We start from the raw sequence: 20,575 nt of genomic DNA, 5'->3' as shown, positions 1-20,575 counted from the left end.
TTGAGAGAAAACAGCCCTGTGCTCGGAGTGGGTGAGCCCTGGTAGTCAGCGCCCCGTGAATCCTTATCTGGGAGCGTGGTTAATTGAGCGGTGCCAATCACACCTCCGGCCCCACTCAGAGCAGCACTCTCGGGCACCTGCACAGCACAAGTGTGGGCAGGGAGCGGGCAGGGAGCGGGCAGGGAGCCAGGGTGCAGCGACTCATGGTGCGGAGGGGCAGGGCTGCAGAGCGGGGGGGGTGCAGGGGTGCGAGGGGTGCAGGGCTGCAAGATGCGAAGGGTGTGGGGGTGCAAAGGGTGAACGGGTTGCAAGGGGTGCAGGAAGGGTGGAGGAATTGCAGGGGGTGCAGGGGTGCGGGGCCCCGCCCTGGGACCCCAGCGGGGCTGTACCCCGGGCGGTGCCTCCAGCTGCGGGCGGGGCCGCACATCTGGGCGGGGCGGCCGGGCAGTGACTCCGGCGGGGCCGGCGCGGAGCATCCCACAGCCGATGCGAGCAGCGAGCCGAGACCATGCCCAAGTGCCCCCGCTGCCAGAAGGAGGTCTACTTCGGTAAGGGCTTCCTGCTCCCTCCCCGGCCGCCTCCACCCCGCGGGGACCGCAGGGCTGTCGGGCTGCTTAAGCCGGGGCGCCCCGATGCTGCACCCCGCCGGGCTTTGGGTCCTCGGGGTGTCCCGGTGCTGCATACCCCTGTGCTGTGGGTCCCCCGGGCACCCTGGTGCTTACAGGTCCCTGTGCACCCCAGTGCCGCGGGTCCTGGGTTGCCCCGATGTTGTGCACCCCAGCAATGCAAATTCTTGGGGTGCTCCGAAGTTGTGCACCCCTGCGCTGTGGGTCCCCGGGGTTCCCTGGGTAGGTGACCCTGTAAATCCACCCAAGGAGGTGCCTCGCTGCAGGGTGTGGGCTGCAGTGGGTACCCCCAGCCTGCAGACGGGGCCCCGGCGCAGCGCGGAAGCTCAGCCCTGTTTCCCTCCCAGCATCGCCCGCAGCCCCGTGCTGGGCCAGCCCTGAAGGTCGCTCAGTTTGGAGCCCAAAGGCCTGCTGCTTTGAAAGCCTGGGCAGGCGAGAAAGCACCTTCCCAAGGGCAAATCCTGCCCTCGGGCACGTTCCTGGGTCAGTGGGTTGCCCACATGTTGTCCTGCATGGTTTAGCACAGCACGATGGCAGCCCTGGGGTGTTATTTTTAAGCCACCATTGCAAGCTAGCCACAAGCCTTGTTGGGCTGTTGTCTGCTCTGGGCTTCAGGGAGATGTCCTTCCTCTGAGCCAGAGTGCTGAAGCTCCAAGTTCCTGCTCCTTTTGGTGCTGTGGTCCCTCTGTCCTGCCCAAGGATATTTGGGAGGGTTTGAGCCTCTCGCCCTGCTGGCAGCAGCAGCGGGAACAGCCAGGCTCCATCTGCCCGACCTCCCCACTTCCCTGCTTTAGCTGAACTTGAGGGTGTTCACTGGGAGCAGCTTATCTGCACTCCCTGCTTTTTAACTTACTAGAGATGAGAGATTTGGGACCCGAGTGCCGTCACTGACTTCTGCTCTGTCTGCCTTATTATCTGCTCTGCTTGTGCGTGCGCCCCAACTTCTACTGCTGCTCTGCCAAAGAAATGGGGGGCTCAAACTCAGGGGCTGCTCTCCCTGCCAAGCAGCCGTGTCTGTTAGAGGTGCCCACCCTGGGGTCATGTGCTGGGTCAGGCACGGGTGCTGCCTGGAGGGCTGCTGGGGACGTGGCTCCTGTGGTTGGGGAACATCTCTGCCTAAACTGGAACTCGCTGCTTGCAGCCAGGCTTTGAGGTGGGGTTTTGGCACAATGCAGTTCATGGCTCCCTCCTGCAGCCAAGGGTCCTGCGGCACCTCATTTACCCACGCGGCTTGATCCCAGGAGCTACCAAGGTGCTGGTGTCAGTGTCTGCCTTTCCCGTGTCCCTGTGGGTCTGCTTCAATGCCAGTCGAGGCAATCTGGGTTTGCTGTGCCCGCGGGTGCGGCCACGGAGGCGTCGGGACGGAGCCATTTGACCAAGGAGGGGTTTGGCCCTGCGCTTATCAGGCTGCTCTTGTGAAACCGTCTCTGTTGATGCAGAGGCTGAGGAGGGTTCAAAAGCTGCTGGAAGGACCGAGCTTGCTGCCTGATTTCCGTTCCTGGAGATAAGGAGTGCTGGCAGAGGAGGCAGAGCAAGCCCTGCTTCGGGGCACCCCGTGGCTCTCAGAGCCCGGCGGTCCTGCTCGGGTGTGCCTCGGCTTGCTTTTGGCCAAATCCTGTCTGTAGAGAGCAGGGGGGAGGAGGCGATGATGCCAAGAGGACTGGGGATGGGGTTTGCGGAGACAGCACCAGCTTTCCAGGGGAGTCTCGCCTGTGGGGCCAAGAGCCAGGGGGGCCCCCGCTGCAGTGAGCCTGGGCAGAGCTCCTGCCCAAGTGTTGGTGCAAATGCTTGTGCGAGGGGTGGGGAGGCTGAGCTCCTTCCAGAAACTCTGTGATGGGAGGGCCCCGCCGCGGGCCAGGCTCGGGCTCCTGGGGCTGCCCTGGGGGGTACACTGCGGCCCCCGCCGGGCTGCAGGCACAGGAGGCTCTTTGTGCTGCTGGGGGATGGCAGCGGGGCTGCCTCGTGACATTTGGGCGCTGCCTCCGCTCCCACCTCTGCAGCCGCCAGCTTGCTCTTTGCATAAGCTGTTGTGGGCATATTTGGACTCCAAAGAAGAGCTGCTTCAGGCTGCTCAGAGTCCCCCGGGGCACACGCTGCCAGCCGCGGCTCGGTCTTCTCCTTTGGCAGGCATGGGGAGAGTGCTCAGACCTGGCTCTGACGAGATTCCTGTAGAAAGCTCTGCTTTATCAATTAATAAATCCCCAGGAGCGCAGCTGCTGATATGAAGAGCACATGTATCTGCAGAAAATACCGTCCTCCCCCGCCGTGCCACAATTAAAAGCCACCCTGTGTTCCTCCCTCTCTCCATAAACACGTCCTGGCTCCAGCAAACGGCATGTTGTCCCCTCCGCAGCCGCCTGAGCCCCGGCCAAGCTCCAGCCCCGCTCTGGTGTGCCATGGTGTGTGCAGAATCGGGGCTGTGGCCAGAGTGCTGGTGGTCGGAGGGGACTGGTTTGTGTTGGCACGCTCTGGCGATGGCTTTGCCTCCCCGATCCTCGCCAGCATCCCCCCTTCGCCCCTGCCAACTCTCGTGATCGCTTGGACTCCAGCTGGCTGGGGAGAAATTCATCCCCTTGCAGGCTGATGTTGGAAGTGGGGAGGTCCCCAAATCTTTGGAAGATGGATAGAAGTCAGTCCACCTGCTTGGATGCAGCGATGCTCACACTGGGCATAGCGCTCCTGGTTTGGATCTGGGCACCTGGATGTGCATGGCAATGTATGTGCACAGCGAGCGCTCGGGTTTGAAACATGGTGCCCTCTGTCCTGGACAAATCGTCTTGAGAAAATACCCCAAAATGTCCTCCCTAGGTTTGATGGCAGAGAGGCCAACCTGTCAAAACCGACTTGTTGCGCCTGGTCGGTGCCTCAACTAACCCATCTCCTCTCCATGGCAGCCGAGAAGGTGACTTCTCTGGGGAAGGACTGGCACCGGCCCTGCTTGAGATGCGAGAAGTGTAACAAGACCCTGACATCTGGAGGCCATGCAGAGGTGAGTTTTGCTGCCCAGGAGGTCCCTGTCCCCTGCACCTAGGGGCTGCAGGAGGGCTGGGATGGGCTGAAGGGCGGTCGGGGCTGATGCTCTTTCTCTCTCCCTGCAGCACGATGGCAAGCCATACTGCAACCACCCCTGCTATGCCGCCTTGTTTGGGCCCAAAGGTAGAGTCGCTGTGGCTGGGGTTGTGGAGGGAGGGGAAGGGGGCTCGGGGCTCCCGTTGCTGGGCGAGGTGCATCCCTCGGTGCGCTCGCCGTCCCGCGGCGATGCTGACCCCTCTGTGGCTCTCTTCCAGGGTTTGGCCGGGGAGGAGCCGAGAGCCACACATTCAAGTAAACCTCAGGTTGGTGCCTCCCTTCGGAGCTCCCCTCCTGCCTCCAGCTGCGTGGGTTGGCCGGGGCTGTCCCCCCGCTAAGGCAAGCGGGGAAGGCAAGCGCACCCCAGCATCTCTCCGGGCTGGCTGTGACTCCCAACCCTCGCGCCGGTGCTCGGGAGCAACCTGCTGGGTGCCAGCTCTTTCTCCCCGCCAGCCCCAAGCGACCTTCAGCACCCGCTTAGCTCCAGCAGCGGACGCCAAAGGCTTTTGCTTTGTGGCCCGTCGGCAAAGCTGGGCTCCGTCCCGAAGCACCGTTGTCCCTGGGATGTCTCTGCTCTCAGCCCAGCCTGACTTCATCTGCCCCTCTCTTCCATCCCTCTCCAGGTCCGACGGCCAGGGTTCCCAGCACAGACTGAAGACGGCACAAACGCACCGCGACAGACATGCATTTTTGTTTTTAATTCACTCTGTACTAGGCTAGCACGTTAAAAGCAATAAGTAATTGGGGCTGGGACTGGTGCAGAGAGGGGCTCCGCTCCAGACGGAATGCTGCTGGGGTGGGGGTGTGGGGACACCCTGCCGGAGGGGAAATTTGGCCGATATCACTGAAGGCCGCCTGGAGAGGAGACCGCACCCTTCCAGCTAAAACCCAGCCCTGCTTCTGGCATCCAGCTCCTGTGGCTGGGCCTACAGTTGTATTCTCAGTCTTTAATAAACCCAGACCGAAAGATGCTTCCCCCATGTAGCCGCTGTGCTCTCTGTAACGGGGGTCCTGCGGGACTCACTTGCAAAGTGCTTGCCGCTTGCTTAAGGACCCGACGTGGCCTCTGGATTGAGCCCCATGCCGTGCGACGGCTCCACGTGCTTTCGCTCCCGGTGTGCGTGGGGTCCGGCCCTTGGCTGCCCGCCCCAGGGGCTGCCTGACCGTGCTCCAAGGGAGGGGGTGGTGGGCGTCGTGCCGGTGCTTGTCCGGGGTTGGGGTCTCCCTGGGCTCGGGGGTGAGGTCCTACCCCACTGACAGCTTCACTGGGTCTGTGTCACGACATTTGCAGAAGTCTGGAGCGTGACGGCTCCCACTGCGAGGCACCTCTTGTTGCCCGCGGCTGTCCCGGGATTAAAGCAGAGGCATGCAGTGCTGCTGGACGAGGGGCTGAGGCTGCTGACCCAGGGTCTCTGCAGCACTCAACATGCCCCTGGCAGTGCGTGCTGTGCCGGAAAGCCGTGCCCATGGGCAGCCCCCAGCCCCCTGCTCCTGGGTCTGAGATGGCACTTTGCAGCCAAACTGGCACTTTGGGGCAGGGAGGTGTCTTGGCTGTCACATCAGGAAAACCTGGTATTAGCTGCTTTCGCTCTGAGCAGCCATATGAAAAGGCCAGATACGGTGGAGGTTACCGGCGAGGCAGAGCCAGCTCGCCTCGGTAGGGAAAGCAAAGGTGCAGCGTTACACAGCGAGAGCTGGCTCGCAAGCGTTTTGCTCTTTTGTGTTTCAACCTCTGCGTCACTGGAAGTACAGAACTGGCAGATGTAACAGATGTCGACCTGAGGGATGTTTCTAAAATGGTTTCTTAATCTTGACTTTCCCTAACCTGAGCCACCCCATTTACATATTCAGAGATACTGGGATATTTTTGTCTACAGTTTATGCATACATTTCCTTAGAGACTGCTCCGTGTCTTACTGTCACGCCAGCCTTCCTGGGGCTTGGCCAAAACCTTCAAGGGTCAGAGGTACATGTCTAATGTCAAAATCTTCGGTGTCAGAAGCAGCCCGATCTGATAAGCATCTTAAAACTTGGTGCCAAAAGGCTCTGCACCCACCAAGCACGCTTCAGTGGGACAGACTCGACCGGTTGGCGCTGCCTCGCCTCCCACCCAGTTAGCACAACAGACGCAGATGTTTGTGTCAGAGGCAAACCCCGGCTATTGCTGTTCGGCCACCACCAAGCCTCCCAGCCAGCCAGGGCTCCAAGGGCCCCCTGCTCTCCCACTCCCACCACTGCCTTTGCCAGCAGCTTCCCAGGCACGCCAGCACCCACGGCTCCCGGCCAGCGAGACACTGTCCTGCTTTACACTGCTGCTGGCACCCAGCCGGCCCCTGGGGCAATGAGGACGTGGCTTTCCTCTGCAAACTGGGCTTCAAAGCAAACCAGTGATATAATCTCAGCAGCCTTGAGCGTGCCAGTGAGATAGCGTTTACCCTCAGCATTAAAAATAATGGCAAACCCAAGCTTCGTCATCCTCTGGGCTTGCATAAGTGTGTCCAGCTGGGAAAGAGACCCGTCAACTTGGCTCCTGGTCTTTCCCAATAAGGCCCTGCACCGAAACTTTTCAAAAGCAGCTAATTCCAGGTGCAAGAGGCCAGGAGGGACGAGCAGGGTACTAGTGAGAGGTATGGAAAACTAAGTGCTGCTTGGGGAGAGGCTGGGGCGATCCAGCCCTGCGGCTGAAAGGCCTTTCCGTGGGCAGTGGCTGCAGCTGAGGCAGGCGGCGGTGTGTGGCTGTTCACAGCGTGCTGCCCAGGGCTGCCTTGTGCTTCCGTCCCTGCCGCTGATTTGCGGTGTAGGTGTGGTGGCTGAGGACGGCTCTCCCTGCCCTGGGTGCATGGAGGCATGCAGGAACCGTGCAAGCTGTGTGCGGCCTCAGGAAACCCGCAAAGAAGCGAAACCCGCTCCTGCAGCTGCCTCGCTCCGTGCTGCGCGTGTGTGTGGGTTTTAAAAACTGGGGGTCCCTCAAGCAAGCTCTGGGGATAAGCCCTTGGGTATTGATTCCTTCTCGAGTATTCCATTTCTCTGCCCGCCCTGCAATAGGCACTCCCACCGAGATGGCGTTTAGCCCCAGGACTTGCTGCCAGGATACTCCCCTCCGAGCGCTGTGCTTGTACAAGTCACGCTCTCTGCCTGCTCCAGCCTTGAGGTTGGGCAGTTCAGGCACGGGTCACATCTGCAAGGAGCCTTGGTCAAAGAAAATACATGATAAATTGATTTTTTAAAACTCGCTTCAGTCTATAGAGAGGAAATAGAAACAGCTGTATGGTGTTTGGATAGGAAATCCTCGCCCGAGCCAGGCGTTCCCCTCCGGTGTGCAGCGAGGCTCGGCAGCGGCCAGCGCGCCAGGGAGGTGTGCTCTCAGCAGATGCAATCTTTTCTCCATTGAACAGTAAATCTCCGTGGCCTGGAGCGTGAGCTGCGCAGACGGGCAGCAGCGTGGCTTCCAGCGCAGCTCGTCTGCGACGCTGTCGGCTCTGAGCCCCGGTGGGAGCTGGGGACAGGCTGGGACGGTCCCGTCCCTCACAGTATGGCGATGCCCTGGCTATGCTGTTCCTGCAATAGGGATGATGGTGAGAGCAGGACGCTCAGGGCAAATCCCTGCTCTTTTTGGGGAGCAGTCGAGGGATGCTGGCTCGGTGTGGCCTACCGGCTGCTCCCACTGCTTGAGGCAGAGAGCAGACCCTCGGGAGATGGCTGGCAGCCCCCACATCCCGTCTGGTCACCAGCCAGTGGCCATGGGGATATCCCTGCCTTTGCAGATGGGGTCAGGACACAGCCCGAGCCCCGAGGTGCCTGTCAGGACAACAAAAGGTGTCGGGTGATCTCCAGCCTGGTGATGCCGAGCACGAAGGTCCCCTCCTTCGGTGACCTGACACACCGCCGTTGCTGACCCTGGAGGAAGGGGCTATGCTTCCTCTGCCATTATTTCGGAAGCTTGAGCTGAGATCAGTAAAGTTTGCAGATTGCAGAGTGATAGTTGCTATAAACATTTAATCACTGTGACAAAAAAACAACAAACACCGTCACCCGTTCCTCTGGCAGCTGGGTGCGGGCGAGCCCCAACGCCCTGGGTAGGGAAGCAGAAGAGGTTTTGGCAAAGGACAGGAAACAGGATGGGTTCAGAAACTAAACTGCTGCTGCTCCCCACCCTTTCTGTACAGAAGAAAAAAGAAGACGGGGGCCGAAAGGGAGTTGGGGGGTCCTTCAGCTGATCTGTAAGAGATGGGGGTGTTGTTTCAGCCCCCAGTGAAGGCAGAGTGCAGGCGGGGGGGGCTGCTGGGGGTTGCCTGGCCCTGCATCTTCCTCCCAGCACAGATGGAACAGACCTTAATCCGAAGCAGGGGACAGATGTGTCCCTGAACCCGCAGCTGGCAAGGGGGGCGACTTAGGCTGGAAGCCTTACGGCAGGGTGCTGCCCTCAGCATCGCTGCCTAGGGCTGTCCTCAGCGGGGACAGGGCCGTGTCCTGCCAGCGTGGCCGTGGGAGCCAGCTGCAGCTCACATCTGGGCTAACATGTGCTGGGGAGCCGGGGGGGACTGGTTCAACACCGCCTCGCTGAGATGCCCGTGGGACCACCGACCCTCCCCTGCCAGCTCTGATGGGGACACTGATGTCACACCTCCGGTGTGGTGATTTTGTGTCTCATCCACGCAGGCTCCAGCCCCTCGGGGACACGGCAGCCCTTGCAGCATAGGTGGGGCCAGGCACCTGCCGTGGGGTGGCCAGCGGTCTGTTTCCCTGCAGGCATGTTTCTGCAAATACAGCTGTGTCCCCTCCAGGGACAGGCAGGGCGCAGGCAGGGCTGGGGCAGCGTGGCGGGGGGGCTGCGGCTGCAGGGGCTCCTGCTCTTTGCTGCACGGGGCTCGTGGGGACGAAGCCGGTCCGTACCTGGGTGGTATCCAGCTCACCACTGCTTCAGGTATTTTTAAGGCTGATTTGTGTTACGCTCAAAGAGCTCTGATATCTTTTAGGTCGAGAAAGTGTCTGCCCATCTCCTAGCACCTCAGCAATGTGGCTTCTTCTCCGGGCAGTGGTAAGAGGGACCATGCAGGTGATGGTGGGCAGCAGGAGCTCTGCAAGCTTGCACAGTGAGCTGGGACTTCCCAGCCCAGCTCTGCAAAGCAGTGGGTTGGGGAAGCCCCATCCCACCGGCGGAAACAGCTTTGCAGAGGTGGCAAAGAGGGGGGGGGTCAAACCTTGTTCCTGATGGGGAACCACATCCACAGCAAATACTGAAGCAGCTAAAGATACTGAGGGCAGAGGGCTCTGGGTAAGGGGGACGTTCAGGGACGTAACGAGAAGCGGATGGACCATGAATCGTGGTACTGGAGACTGAGCTCTAATGGGGAACGAGGAGAGGAGGGGATGGGCTGTTCCACCATCACCCCATCCCAGTGCAGGAGAGGAGCTGGGTGCAAAGAGCCCTGGGGATGTTTGCCAGGTCCTGGGTGGTTTTCCCCAGCAAGGAGCCCGAGAAGAGAAGTTTGCATCAGGCACTAGAGCTGCGTTTTACTTTCACGCCTCTTGTGTATTTTCAGGGAAACAGGGAGAGTTTCCAAGGGGGAAGGTATAAGAGCTTCACAGCCTCCGTCTGTCTTTGGTGAGTCTTGGGATAAAGGCCCAAGGGGGAAGAGAGCAGATGGAGTTTCTCTCCATCCAGAGGAACGTCAGCTCAGCTATTTAAGTAAAAAGGAAAGGGTGAAACGCCTGAGAACAGAGAATAGCAAGATCTCATATCTTTTTTTCTAATCCTTCCCGATTCACTTATCATACTGAAAGCGCAGACCCTGTATCAGAGGGCCGGAAACGCCAACGTCTGTCTTAAGCATCCAACTGCCGGGAGCTGACCTTGACTTTCGGCGCTACAGCCCCCACACAGGCCTATTGCAGACTAATTCGCTGTGCCAGGGAAAACCTGCACTAGAGCATTTGTGTAGCCATTAGGGTCCCTGCCCGGGACCCAGTGATCTGTAACTGTTCTGTGATGGGACTCAGTGCGCTAAATACGCGCTGGCCATGCCAGCAATATCAGCGCCCCGTGCACTCACCGGTAAGGACGGTGCCAGGAGGCAGCTCCTTGCTCTCTGGCAAGGAGATGCCTATTTGCAACCTGACGTGGCTGCTCTGAGCGCGCTGACGGCCGGACTACAGCAGCAGAGATCCCCGGGTAGCCGGTCTGGAAGGCACCACCCTCTCCCCAGCCAGGGACGGCTGCTCGGCTGGCGGAGACACGAGCCCACAACTGCTCAGCAGCCGATGCTGGGGCTGCTCCGTGCCCGGTGGGAGCTGTGGTCCCCGAGCCGTCCCCGGGCGGTGTGGGGCTGTGCATCGCTGCAGGCCTGCCCCGCGACGCAGGCAGCCTCTGCGCACAGCCCCTGTGCTGCTCTGCCCCTTCCTGCTGGCATGATGGTCGCCCTGCTGCCAGCCTGTGCCTTTTCCTGCTCAGGTTAACCTGGCGTCCCAGTGTACAAAAGAGCCAGGAGGGCGTTGGGAAGGAGCTGGAAGTGTTTGGAGCAGGAAACAGTGCAACCTGCCTGGTCCGCTCAGGGCGTGAAGTGCTACGGCCACCCCAAGCCTCTCTTGCGCAGGCAGGGATTGCAGCTGATCTCTGCTCTGATGTCTGCTCAGCCACCGCCACTGCTGCGAGGAGGAGAGGAGAGGAGCGTGGAGAGGAGCTCCGGCTGCCCTGAGCTGGCGGCAGAGTGTGGGAAGCACCAATGCACGGCCCGGGGGCCTGGCCGGGAGACAGGCTGGCTCCCATCTGCGCCTTCACGGGGATAAAAGCATTAAAAAACCCAATGAAAATAAAAGAGCAAAGGGGTTGTTTTCCCAGGAGGAGAGCTCACACCTTCCCCTTGGCAGGGCTGGGCTGAGGTGGTATCAGGAAGCCGTGCTGCTGCCGGAGCAAGCAGAGATCGCCGTTATTGCATACAATCTGCATGAGGCAATGGGACGCGGCTGTCATCTCTGGCAACGGCTGCAAACAGTGGGGCTGTCTGCGGCAGCGGGTTGCCATGGTGCGGGTGCAAACAGGCGCCCTCGGTCCCGGCTGAGTCACCCGGGGCGGAAATGACCCCAGTTGACACATCGTGCTGAAAACGTCCGGCTGCGCGGCTGCGCCGCATCATGCGAGCCCCAGGAACCGAGAGAAGGCGAAGCCCCAGGACGAGCATCCCTGGCCTCTCAGTACCCACCCGGACCTTCCCTTCCCGCTGTGGTCCCCACGGCTGCTCCCACTGCTGGGGCAACTGCCAGCCTGGCTCCTCCTGAAGCTGCCTCGGTGCCAGGGCAGAGCTGGGGGGCCCGCGGGAAGAGCCAGGCAGGTCAAGCTGGGCTCTTGGAGGCTTCTGCCAGTCTCACAGAGTGACATCGCAGTGACACAGTGCACACAGGTGCACACAGTGGTGTGCTGATGTCAGCCAGTCATTACTTGTTTGCATCTGTCAGTCCCCGCGGGGCCGGGGCTCGGGACAGGGAAGGTGAGGGTGGCCGGGATGCAGCAGGGCAGGGGCTCTGCTCCCATGGGGTGGCCTCACCATCCTTGCTGGGACAGCACGCTGGGTCCCTCACACTGTCACCTCCTTTGTCTGTCCACAGCACAAGGTCCATCTCTGCAGCAGGAAACCATTGCCTTCCCATCGGCTTCTCCCATCCTGGGAAAGCCGCCCAGGCAGCCGGCAGAGCAGATAAGTGGGGCCTCGTGTGCCGGGACTGAGCCCCCGCCGTGCCGTTCCGCGCCGGAGAGGCTGGGATTTACTGCCTGGCGTCCAACTTGCCCGTGGCTGGGCGCCAACCCTCCACAGCACCAGGCGTCTTGTGTCAGCTGCGCCCACGGGGCTGCGTGCCGGGGGAGCCGCGGGGCCGGGGACCAGGAGCCGCCAGCCAGGAGGGTGGCCAGCCCGGCTCCGGGGCACCACGAGGCCGGTCAGCGGGATGGAGAGGTGGCACAGGGTGTCTTGGCATGCCGGGATGGCGTGCGTCCCAGCTGCTGCTCCCGTGCTGCGTGATGATGCTCGCTGGCCGGAATCTAGTGCGTTGGCTGGTGGACAGGAGCCCAGAGCGGGGGTGATGGGCAGGACCACCCCACCGGTGCGTGCACGGCGCTGCAGGAGAGCCCTTGTCTCGGCAGAGGCAAAGCGGGCAGCTGCCCCGGGGAGGAAAGGCCTAGACAGAGGAATGTGTGTGGGGACAGGGATGGCTTTGAGCAGGGTTTATGGCGTGGTCAAGAAAACACAGGAAATTGGCTCCAGCTGAAGGTCCTCCTGCCCAGAGACTGCAGCGGGGATGGGAAAATAGACAAGCGATGTGTCATGGAGGGACCAGACAGCGCCCGATAGCAGCAAGGTATGGAAAGCCGAGAAGGATGCCAAAGACAGCAGAGGATTATCCAGGTCCGATAAGGCTCTGGGCAATGAAAAAGGACTTCATGGGCTGTTGGGAACCAAAGACAGGAACTGTATGGAGATGCCAAACCTGTTAGGAAGGAGAGCAAAGAAGTGGATAGAGATTGCTGAGCTAGAGCTGGATGAAGGATAAGGAAAATGCTTTCCAGGCCATTAGGAACAAAGGAGGATGTGAGACAACAGCTGCTAGAGAAGATATTTTAAAAATCCTTAAGCCTGGATAACTCACACCCAGGGGTCCTTTCAGGGCCGACTGGAGCAGCAGCCAGGATCCGTGGGACTGGGAGAGCACTAATGCAGCGCTCGGCGTCGGATAGGGCTGTGCTCCCCGGCACAGGGGTGGGAGGCAGGAGGGGCAGCAACCAGAGGGAAAGAGTGCAAATGCAGTTCATGTGAGCAAGCGGGGCTTTGCTGAAGGTCTCAGCCCAGTGTGATTTCTTTCCTCATTACGAGCAGCCATTTGGCTGCAAGAGGCTGTTCTGTAGCTGGAACAAATTTCACGTGTTTCATGGTGTTCAGATGTTGGGGAAAAAAAAAATGGGAAAATCGTCATGCTAGATCCATAGATAGCACGTGAAACGGGTTATGAACTGGGTAATTGGCTGAGAAACCATCAGTGGAGGTTTCAAGCAGGGCCTATGTACAGCAGAGGCAGCCCTGGTGCAGGAGCATCCCTGCTGTGCTGGTGGAGTGGACCAGTCTCCCTGGCACGCATCAGCGGTGGTCCCTCTGTACTGCCCGCAGTGGAATCCGTCTCAGGGCCAGATTTCGGCCATGTGAACCCCAGCCAAGAGGTGGACTTTGTCTCTCAGTGGCTCAGGCTGTCTACCAAACGGCAGAACCGTTTCTCCCCTGCCACCCTCGCGAGGATTAACCTCTGTGATTGCTTCAGTTAAGGCCTTTTACGCCCGAGGACCCGAGCTGCCTGCATCACACCCCACGGGACGGGGAGGAAGGCGGGAAGCCGGGGGTTGGAGCTGCCCCCCTGCTGCCAAAACCGTGCGCTCTCCCATCAGCCGAGGAACAATTTCTCGTCCTGACAGCGGCAGAGCCCTGTTTTTAGAGAAGCCGAAGCAGGGTTTTGCAGGAAGGGTGGGGGAGTCTTGCAGGGCTCGCTTGCGGTTTTTGGCTGGGCAGGAGACGCGCCCGTGGCTCAGGGTGAGCCGGCCTTGCCCCGCGTGGGCAGCAAGAGGCGACCTGCACGTGTGCCATCCCCCGGGCGCTTCCCACTCGGCTGTGGGTCACTTCCCTGGGGAGGCAAGAGGTGAATTCTCCCCCCCCCCCGAGGCGGGGCAGAGGCAGACCGGCTCTCGGGGGGGCAGCGGGCCATCAGGAGCCCGGGGAAGGCCCGGCACGCCCGCGGCCCCAGCGCACCCCTCCGCGGGACGCGGCCCGCAAGTGTCGCCCCCACGCGGCGCCAGGGGCCGGCGGTGCAGTGCTCCCTCCCAGCCGCCAGGGGGCGCAGCAGCGGGAGGGCTCAGAGGAAGGAGGGGGCGGCTCCGTCGCACTGCGCATGCGCACGCGGAGCGCCGTCAGAGGGCGGGAAGCGGCGGCGGAGCGGGATGAGGCGGCGGCGGGAGCAGCGGGAGCAGCAGCAGCGGCGGGGCCGGGCGCTGCCGGGTGCTGTCGCGGCCCTATGCCGGGCCCTGCCGCCACACGCCCGGCCCGCCCCCGACACCCTCCGCCGCGCCAGGTTCGACCGGCCGCAGGCGGTGAGCGCGGTCCGCTCCGGGACACCCTTGGCCGGCGGCCCCCGCTGTTGCCTGGTGGCTCCCCCCCGCCTTGCCTCAGGGACAGCCGCTCGGGCCGGGCCCCGGGGGGGGGACAGGGATCCCCGTGCGGGTGGGACGGAGACAGCTGCGAGGGGACGCTGGTGTGTGGGCCCAGCCGGGACTGCCTGGTGTGCCTCTCGGGAAACCTGCTGCTCTGGAAAGGGCTTTATTTTCTGGTGGTTTTAACCTAGAGTTTGGTATTTTATTGTGGTCTGCAACACCTTCTCTAGTGTCACCTGAGGGTTTTTCCCCTTTATTGTGCACCAGCATGGGCCTTTCTGCTTCAGGGCTTTACAGGGTGATGCTTGTGAGGCCGCCTGCTCACACAGAGGGTGCTGCACTTGCTCAGCTATTTTAAGCATTTTATGAGTGTTGACTGAAATTCCAACAGTAAGAATCACTGTTTCAGTTTGTCGGTGTGCTGTCCTCGTGTAGCCAAGAAATGATTTCCAGTTCCAACTCATTGTGTGCTGCCTCTTGTTTGTGAAGTTTGATGCTATCGTGGTTATATCTTTTCAACGTCTTCAAGTGCTGATTAGGCTACGGGCGAATTGTGCCATATGTGGTTATATCAGAGCAGATATTTTGGAAGCCATGCTCCCGTGTGCGTGTCCCTCAGATTGCAGGGAGAAGTACTGGGTGTTGCTGTACAGCCAGCATTAGTAGCCCTTCTCTTTTTGAGTGCACCTTAATGTAGGTAGCTGATTCACGAACCTGCTTGATTTGACAGTGTTGGCAGGATGCAGGTGTGCTCTTCCATGTAACAGCTGATGCTCCGATATGGGTGTAATTGCCTAATTAAGGCTAAATATGTGACAGATCTTTTGCCTGCTGATCTCCCCCCCACCCCTCTCTTTTGCAGAGCCTGGATTTCTGGAGGCTGCTCTATACTCTTCTGAAACAAATCCATGGAGGGAAGTGGACCGAGTCTGATGCCATAGGTAACCTAGATAGTCTGGCTGACTCTGTGATTTCTCTGTCCCAGGGAACTACTGGGACTGGTCTTGTAGCATCTTTTCTTTGGCTCCTTGCTCCCTGTTGAAATGCTCCATTTTGAATACCTTAGTTTATGCAGCTCTTACTGTTGCATCACAGGTGTGCAGGCAGGTTTAATCCTCTTTGGCTTGCTCTGTCCAGGAAACTGGGATGTTCTTGTGTCTGGTAGGCACTCTTGCTTCCCTTGGACACTTCACTGCAGGTAAGTCTCTGCAGTGATCTTATGCATTCTCTACATTTGCAGAGGTAATTACAGAAATAGATTTATTTTTCCTTTGATCCCTTCTTTCCCCATTCCAGATATGATGCATGATTCTGTGGTTAATTTTCTATCAAGTCGTATGTCAGGGCTGTGAATCAGTACATGAACTGTAAAGGCAGTGTTTTGGATTGAAGTTCTAGACAAAACAAAAAGCAAAGTGTGTGTGCTTATTTTAGAGGGACCATGAATATATCTGTGAACAGGGCCACTAGTCTGGGGAGAAGCTGGATGGAAGTTGGCTTCTCACATTGACAGAGTACTCTTTACTTATTAAATGCGTGTTATTCCGAGTATGATACTACTACTCAGACTTTTCTCTTGAAAGATATCTATCTGGAGTCCTTTCATTGTTGGAAGTTTTGAGAATGGGATTGTCTGTGATGGATAAAGCTCTCCTCAGACCAAGACCACTTAAAATCCACTTTTGCCCTTGAAAGCAAAAAAAACCCAAAACATTGTTTAAGCCCTTGAAGAGCTGGGAATCTGATGGCTCTGTAAATGGAGTTAAAAAAGGCTAAGCATTGTGGGTGATATCTCACAAGGAACACAGAGCAAAACCAGCATAGTTTTGCCAGTAGCTCAGCAGGAAATCAGCATGGTTCTGTGCTACTCACAGGACTGCTATTTTTCATTTGGCTGTTTTTGCTTTTCCACTCATCCACAATCTGCTGTGTATGGTAAGTCAATTTATTGGCTGTCTCCTGCAGCTTTGTGGAGGTGGTCCTGCACAAGTGCAACCTCATTGAATCCTGGCTGCTCCCATACTAATTGCTTGTAACGTTTGGAGACGGGATTTCCATATGCATGTGGCAAGTTGCTGGCTCCAGAGGGAGCAAACCCAGCCTCTGCTGGTAGATTGCGAGGTAGAAATGTGTAGTTCTGCTCAGAACTGCTGAGTTGGTTCTTAAGAAACTTTAGTTACAACTTGATGATTATAGCTGAAATTCAGGTTGGAGAGTTGTACTGTTTTTCGAATTACACTAATTACCTTTGCTTGGCCAAGCGAATGAGTTGTCTGCTGCAAACATGATCAATAGTTTACTGCCTTTCTTCTCTATCCCTGCTCTGGAGCACTTGTGGTCTTTCATGTATTTAGTTCATGTAAATGAAGTGGAAGCCTTGGGCACAGGAGCTAAATAACTTTCTCGGGTTTGCACGGGATCCTGTAGCACAGCAAAGAATTGAAATGGATTCTTCTAATCCAAATCTAGTACTTCAGTCCCTGAATCAGGCTTTCCTTTCTTTGCTGTTTTTGTACAACCTCTTAATTATCATAGTTAAAACAAGGAGAGCAGTGGTTGCCAGGTCCCAGAGGAAGGCTGTGAAGACCCCTTCAGTATGAGGGTTACTGTGTGCATAGGAACAGCTTCCTGGAAGAGAGAAGCCATACTCAAATGGTCTTGTAACCTTTTTTTTTTTTTAGGCTAAAAGTTTTTCCAAAGGAAACATTGAGCTTTGGCCTGTAGTCTGTGTGTGTTGTTGGGGTCACAGTGGTTCTTCTCACTACTCTGTAGAGTGAGACCTATATTTCAGGGACTGTGTGCCTGATGTTGGGTCATTTACAGTTGTGAGATCCCAGAAGAAAGCAGTGCATTGCAAGGACAGAAGCTTTTACAGGTTTTGTCCATAGAAAAGGACCGATTTTTCCAGAAAACTTTTTCTTAGTCTGGGAAATCCTTTTATCAAGTGACTTTTGAAGTTGTACTCTAGCGTGTATTTTTGTTTTGAGTTCGTAGTTTTCGTTAGTCAGTAGTTTATCTGATCTTGTTATAGAAGTGAATTTTAGAGAACATTAAAGTTTGCTTTGAATAGTCATTCCCTTGTTGTGGTTGTGATGTGGTGGTGTTTAGAAAAACATTCCGCATCGTGCTTCTAAATGGTTTGATATATTTTATTGGCCAGCTAGCAGAAAGTAAAATATTTGAAAAATCACATATAAAAAATCCACACAGATTGATGTTTTAAAATGTGGGAACTATTGTGTTCTTGCAAAAAGACACCAGAAACCCCACTCAAGCCTGCCAGCTATAAAATCCTGCAAATGGTGCTCTTGTTTTCTCGGTTTGGAAGAATTTTTCTTCACCCAGTAAAAAGCACTTACTGTAAACTTTGGTGGGAAGCCATTAATACAGTCTAGCCTCTTAAAAGTGTCAGAAAAACGAGTCTCTCTTCAGTGGAGTACGAGGCAAAGTAAGCTGTGTAAGAGTACTCCAGGCATAACCTTACTGATGAAGTCATGATTAGTGGTTTCATGCTGCTCTTTCTTCAGAGGCTGAGAGCTGATGGACTTGGTTAACAACCGAACAGCCACACCAGGTAGCAGTGCAATATGCATTTAGATACTTGGAGGAAATGTTTCTTTTCTGGAGTTGCAATTCATTTTTTATGCTATGGGAAAGAGTCTGGAGCTGCAGTATAGTTTTGTTTGATAAATGAAGCAGAAAACATTCTTCTGCAACAGTAGTTTCCCATAATACCACTACCTATGCAGGTCTTTCTTGCCTGAGTGCATGAAGTAATGTATCTGTGTCTGTTCTTGTACTTGATTTAGTTCCTTTCCATCTTAGCCTGCTAGGCTAATGCATAACCCTTATTTAATATCATGTTGTAATTCACTGAAAATATTCTGCAGGATTTGGAAGAGCATAGCTTGAGTATAGTTTTAAGAGAGCGGAACCCTGAGGTTCATCCACAGCTTGGTCTTTACTTGCTTGAACATACTTTTATAAATAACGTGCATGCAGAGGGGGATTTGTTGGAAGGACTGTATGGGTCTTTCTCTATAGATTGCCTAATCCTAATGAAACGCTGTAAGAATATGGTGTCAAAGAGGAGTCTGAGTGACTGGTGTTACCTGCTGAGTGATGGATTTTCTCTCTCTTGGCTGCACATTTTGGAGGAATCCATCTTGGTCTTGGGTACTTACGTAGCATCTCCTGCCATTTATGTGAGCACTGTTTCCTTGTAAGCAGAGCACTGTAGAGATGAGGAAAACTAAGTGGCTTCTCTAAGGTCTCTTTGAGCCCCAGCTGTTTGAGCCCCAGTTCTGGATCTGTGCTTTTGACTGCTCACCCACAATTCCTGCCTGATACCCACACCAATTGTACCTTCTCATGTGAGGGCAATGTGTTGCAGAGAGGGGGAGATGAAGGACCAAAGCAACACAGAAATCCAGGTGGTGAATTGCCTTGGTGGATCTGGTCCTAAGTGACATATCAGAGCAGGGAAATGACAATAAAAGAAAAAAACCCCACCTGGCTTGCTCTCTATTCCTTCTTTTTGATGTGTGATTTCTCGGGGAGCTCCCTGAACTGCAGATGGCAGCATGTGATGCTTGTTTGCTCTGAAGGAGGAGGAAAGTAGGTACTGATCTTCCTTCCTTTTGAAGTATTTCTACCTTTACCTGTTACGGCAGTTCCTTTCTTGACAAATGCATAAAGGAAAAGAAAGGGCAACATGAAATCCTGCTCATGTGAGGATGTTCAAGAGATCAGAATAAAATCTCTAATACCTGAGTGATTGGAGTGCATTATCTACAGCAGATTTTTAGCAAACCATATAGGTATTTCTGCCACCCTAGCGTCATGAAGGGAAGCTGATCGTTTTCACGTTCACAGGTTCTGCAAAAAGAGCAAACAGTGATTTAGGCGTTTTGGATTTCCTTTTTGTGTCTGTAATGCAGAAACAAGCTAGGTTTAAAACCAGTTGTCCAACTGTCATTGTCACGTGTCTCTGCAGAAGCTCTGCTATGCAAAACACTAGTCCTGCAAAAAGTTAGTAGCTCTGCACCATTGTGTCAGGTGCTTAATCATGCTCCTGATCTTGTGTTTTGTTCTTCAGTCATGGGTAATGTCTTTGTCAGGGGTTCATTTGTAGCTTTCACATGGCAAATCATGTATTCCTGCTCCTACTGCTGAAGATGTGTAGCAATGTGTATAACAGTTTCAGCTGTATATTTGGACTGAGGAACACTCTGAAAGTAGGCATCTCCTTAGGGATCAGCACTCTTGTTTCCCTAAATCCTAAAGTTGGCCAATATAGCTTCCTCTGGTTTGTCAAGGCACAAAGGGCTTGGTGGCTCTTAATGACTACCAGCTCCTTCCAGCCTCAGGAGTGCTGTAGCAATGTACTGCTCCTATAGGGTTACTAGCATTAAGTCAGCTTATAGCTCCTCCCTGTGTCTCACCTTTATATTACTTTTGGTGGATAAGACTCCTTTAGCATCTTGCAAATCAAGTTAAATCAGCTACTCTTCACTGTGGGAGGCTCTTGTAATTAACAAATTCCTTTTGAGAACAACAAGATTTTTTTCTTGTTTTGAAATTTGTCATTATGTGGTTTTTGAGCTTCAGCAGTTGATGCTAGACAAAGAAAGATTGCCATATGTGTCAGTGCTAAGGGATGTTTTTACCACAAGTGGCAATGAGCAGGCAAATGAGTATGTAATATAATGAATTGGTATGTTAATTAAGGACAGCAGTGACAATCCCTGATTGTGCAGGGATTGTACTCTCTGTTTTTTTTGTGTGTATGAGTGTGTATGTTTTCTTACGAAACCCTATGAAAATACTGAAGCATTACACTGGAAAAGGGGAGCGGCTTTCTTCCTTACTTCATAAGAATGGCTAAACTGGATCAAATTTTGAAGGTTCCTCTAGCTCCATCCAGCTGTGGCAGCTGTCAAAAATGGATGCCCAGGGGAAAGGGCAGAGCAAACACAGAATGATGCTTTCAGGGAGGTATTCTTTCAGCCTCCAGTAATTTACTTCTCAGACTTCCCAAACCAGAGAGGTTATCTTGGTATTTCATAAGCTTCCATGAACTCCTGTTCCATAAATCCAGTTCCTCCTTGAGCCTGTGTAACTCTGTGTTCAGTGTCCCATGGCCAGAAATTTCACAGCTTTACTGTACGTGTGAAGAACATCTCTTTAACTTGTTTTGACTCACATGCTTGCTAACTTTGGCTCACAGTTCTTGTATTGAATGTTGTGCAAACAAATTATTCCCTATTCACCCATTCCATAGCACTCATGGTTTTAAAGAGTTTTCTCATATCTGTTCTCAGTCAGCATCTTGGCCTATGTTGTCAGTTCTTACAATGAAGCTGTTCTGTACTTGTCCTTTCTCTTTTTTTTCCCAAGTCTTCTATAACCTTTTTGGGACTGAAGAAATAAAATAACACTGTGAATTTGACATGTGGGATCACAGTGGATATAGACAACTATATAATGTTGCTCCCTCTGTTCTGTTGAGTTTCCTTTCTAGGTTTTTTACATTCAGTTTGCTTTTGGGTGCATATGAGAACCAAGTGTGATGTTGTCATGAAAATCTTAAGATTGCGTTCCTGAGTCTAGCGTTCAGCTCCAAACCCATTGCTATGTCAGTAAAGTTAGGATTATTTTTTCCCTCGTGTGCATCCTTTTTCATTTTTTCTAGAAGAAT

The 20,575-nt window shown here is 55.1% G+C and overlaps 2 protein-coding genes across 8 annotated transcripts in view; both read left to right on the top strand.

Annotated features, from left to right (window-relative positions):
* Positions 1-399: 399 nt before the first annotated feature.
* Positions 400-4,671, top strand: CRIP1 (cysteine rich protein 1). Its single transcript, XM_075760224.1, has 5 exons — positions 400-548; positions 3,521-3,615; positions 3,725-3,782; positions 3,914-3,961; positions 4,319-4,671. Exons 1-4 carry the CDS (start codon positions 509-511, stop codon positions 3,952-3,954), a joined length of 234 nt encoding a protein of 77 aa, XP_075616339.1. The 5' UTR covers positions 400-508; the 3' UTR covers positions 3,955-3,961; positions 4,319-4,671.
* Positions 4,672-13,601: 8,930 nt separating this feature from the next.
* Positions 13,602-20,575, top strand: part of TEDC1 (tubulin epsilon and delta complex 1) — a 93,462-nt gene continuing 86,488 nt past the window's right edge. For 5 of the 7 annotated variants that reach the window (XR_012836583.1, XR_012836582.1, XM_075760218.1 and 2 more), the window contains exons 1-2: positions 13,602-13,796; positions 14,738-14,816. Coding sequence is in view for 5 of the 7 variants with exons in the window: in XM_075760218.1 (XP_075616333.1) it covers positions 13,617-13,796; positions 14,738-14,816 (259 nt within the window). In the remaining 2 variants the exon portion in view is untranslated. Of the gene's footprint in view, positions 13,816-14,737; positions 14,817-20,575 lie in introns of all 7 variants that reach the window. The other 2 variants (XM_075760220.1, XM_075760222.1) reach the window with 2 other exon arrangements.

The sequence above is a fragment of the Balearica regulorum genome, chromosome 8 (genome assembly GCF_011004875.1).
Source record: "Balearica regulorum gibbericeps isolate bBalReg1 chromosome 8, bBalReg1.pri, whole genome shotgun sequence".
NCBI lineage: Eukaryota > Metazoa > Chordata > Aves > Gruiformes > Gruidae > Balearica > Balearica regulorum.
This window is presented reverse-complemented; position numbering and strand designations above follow the sequence as displayed.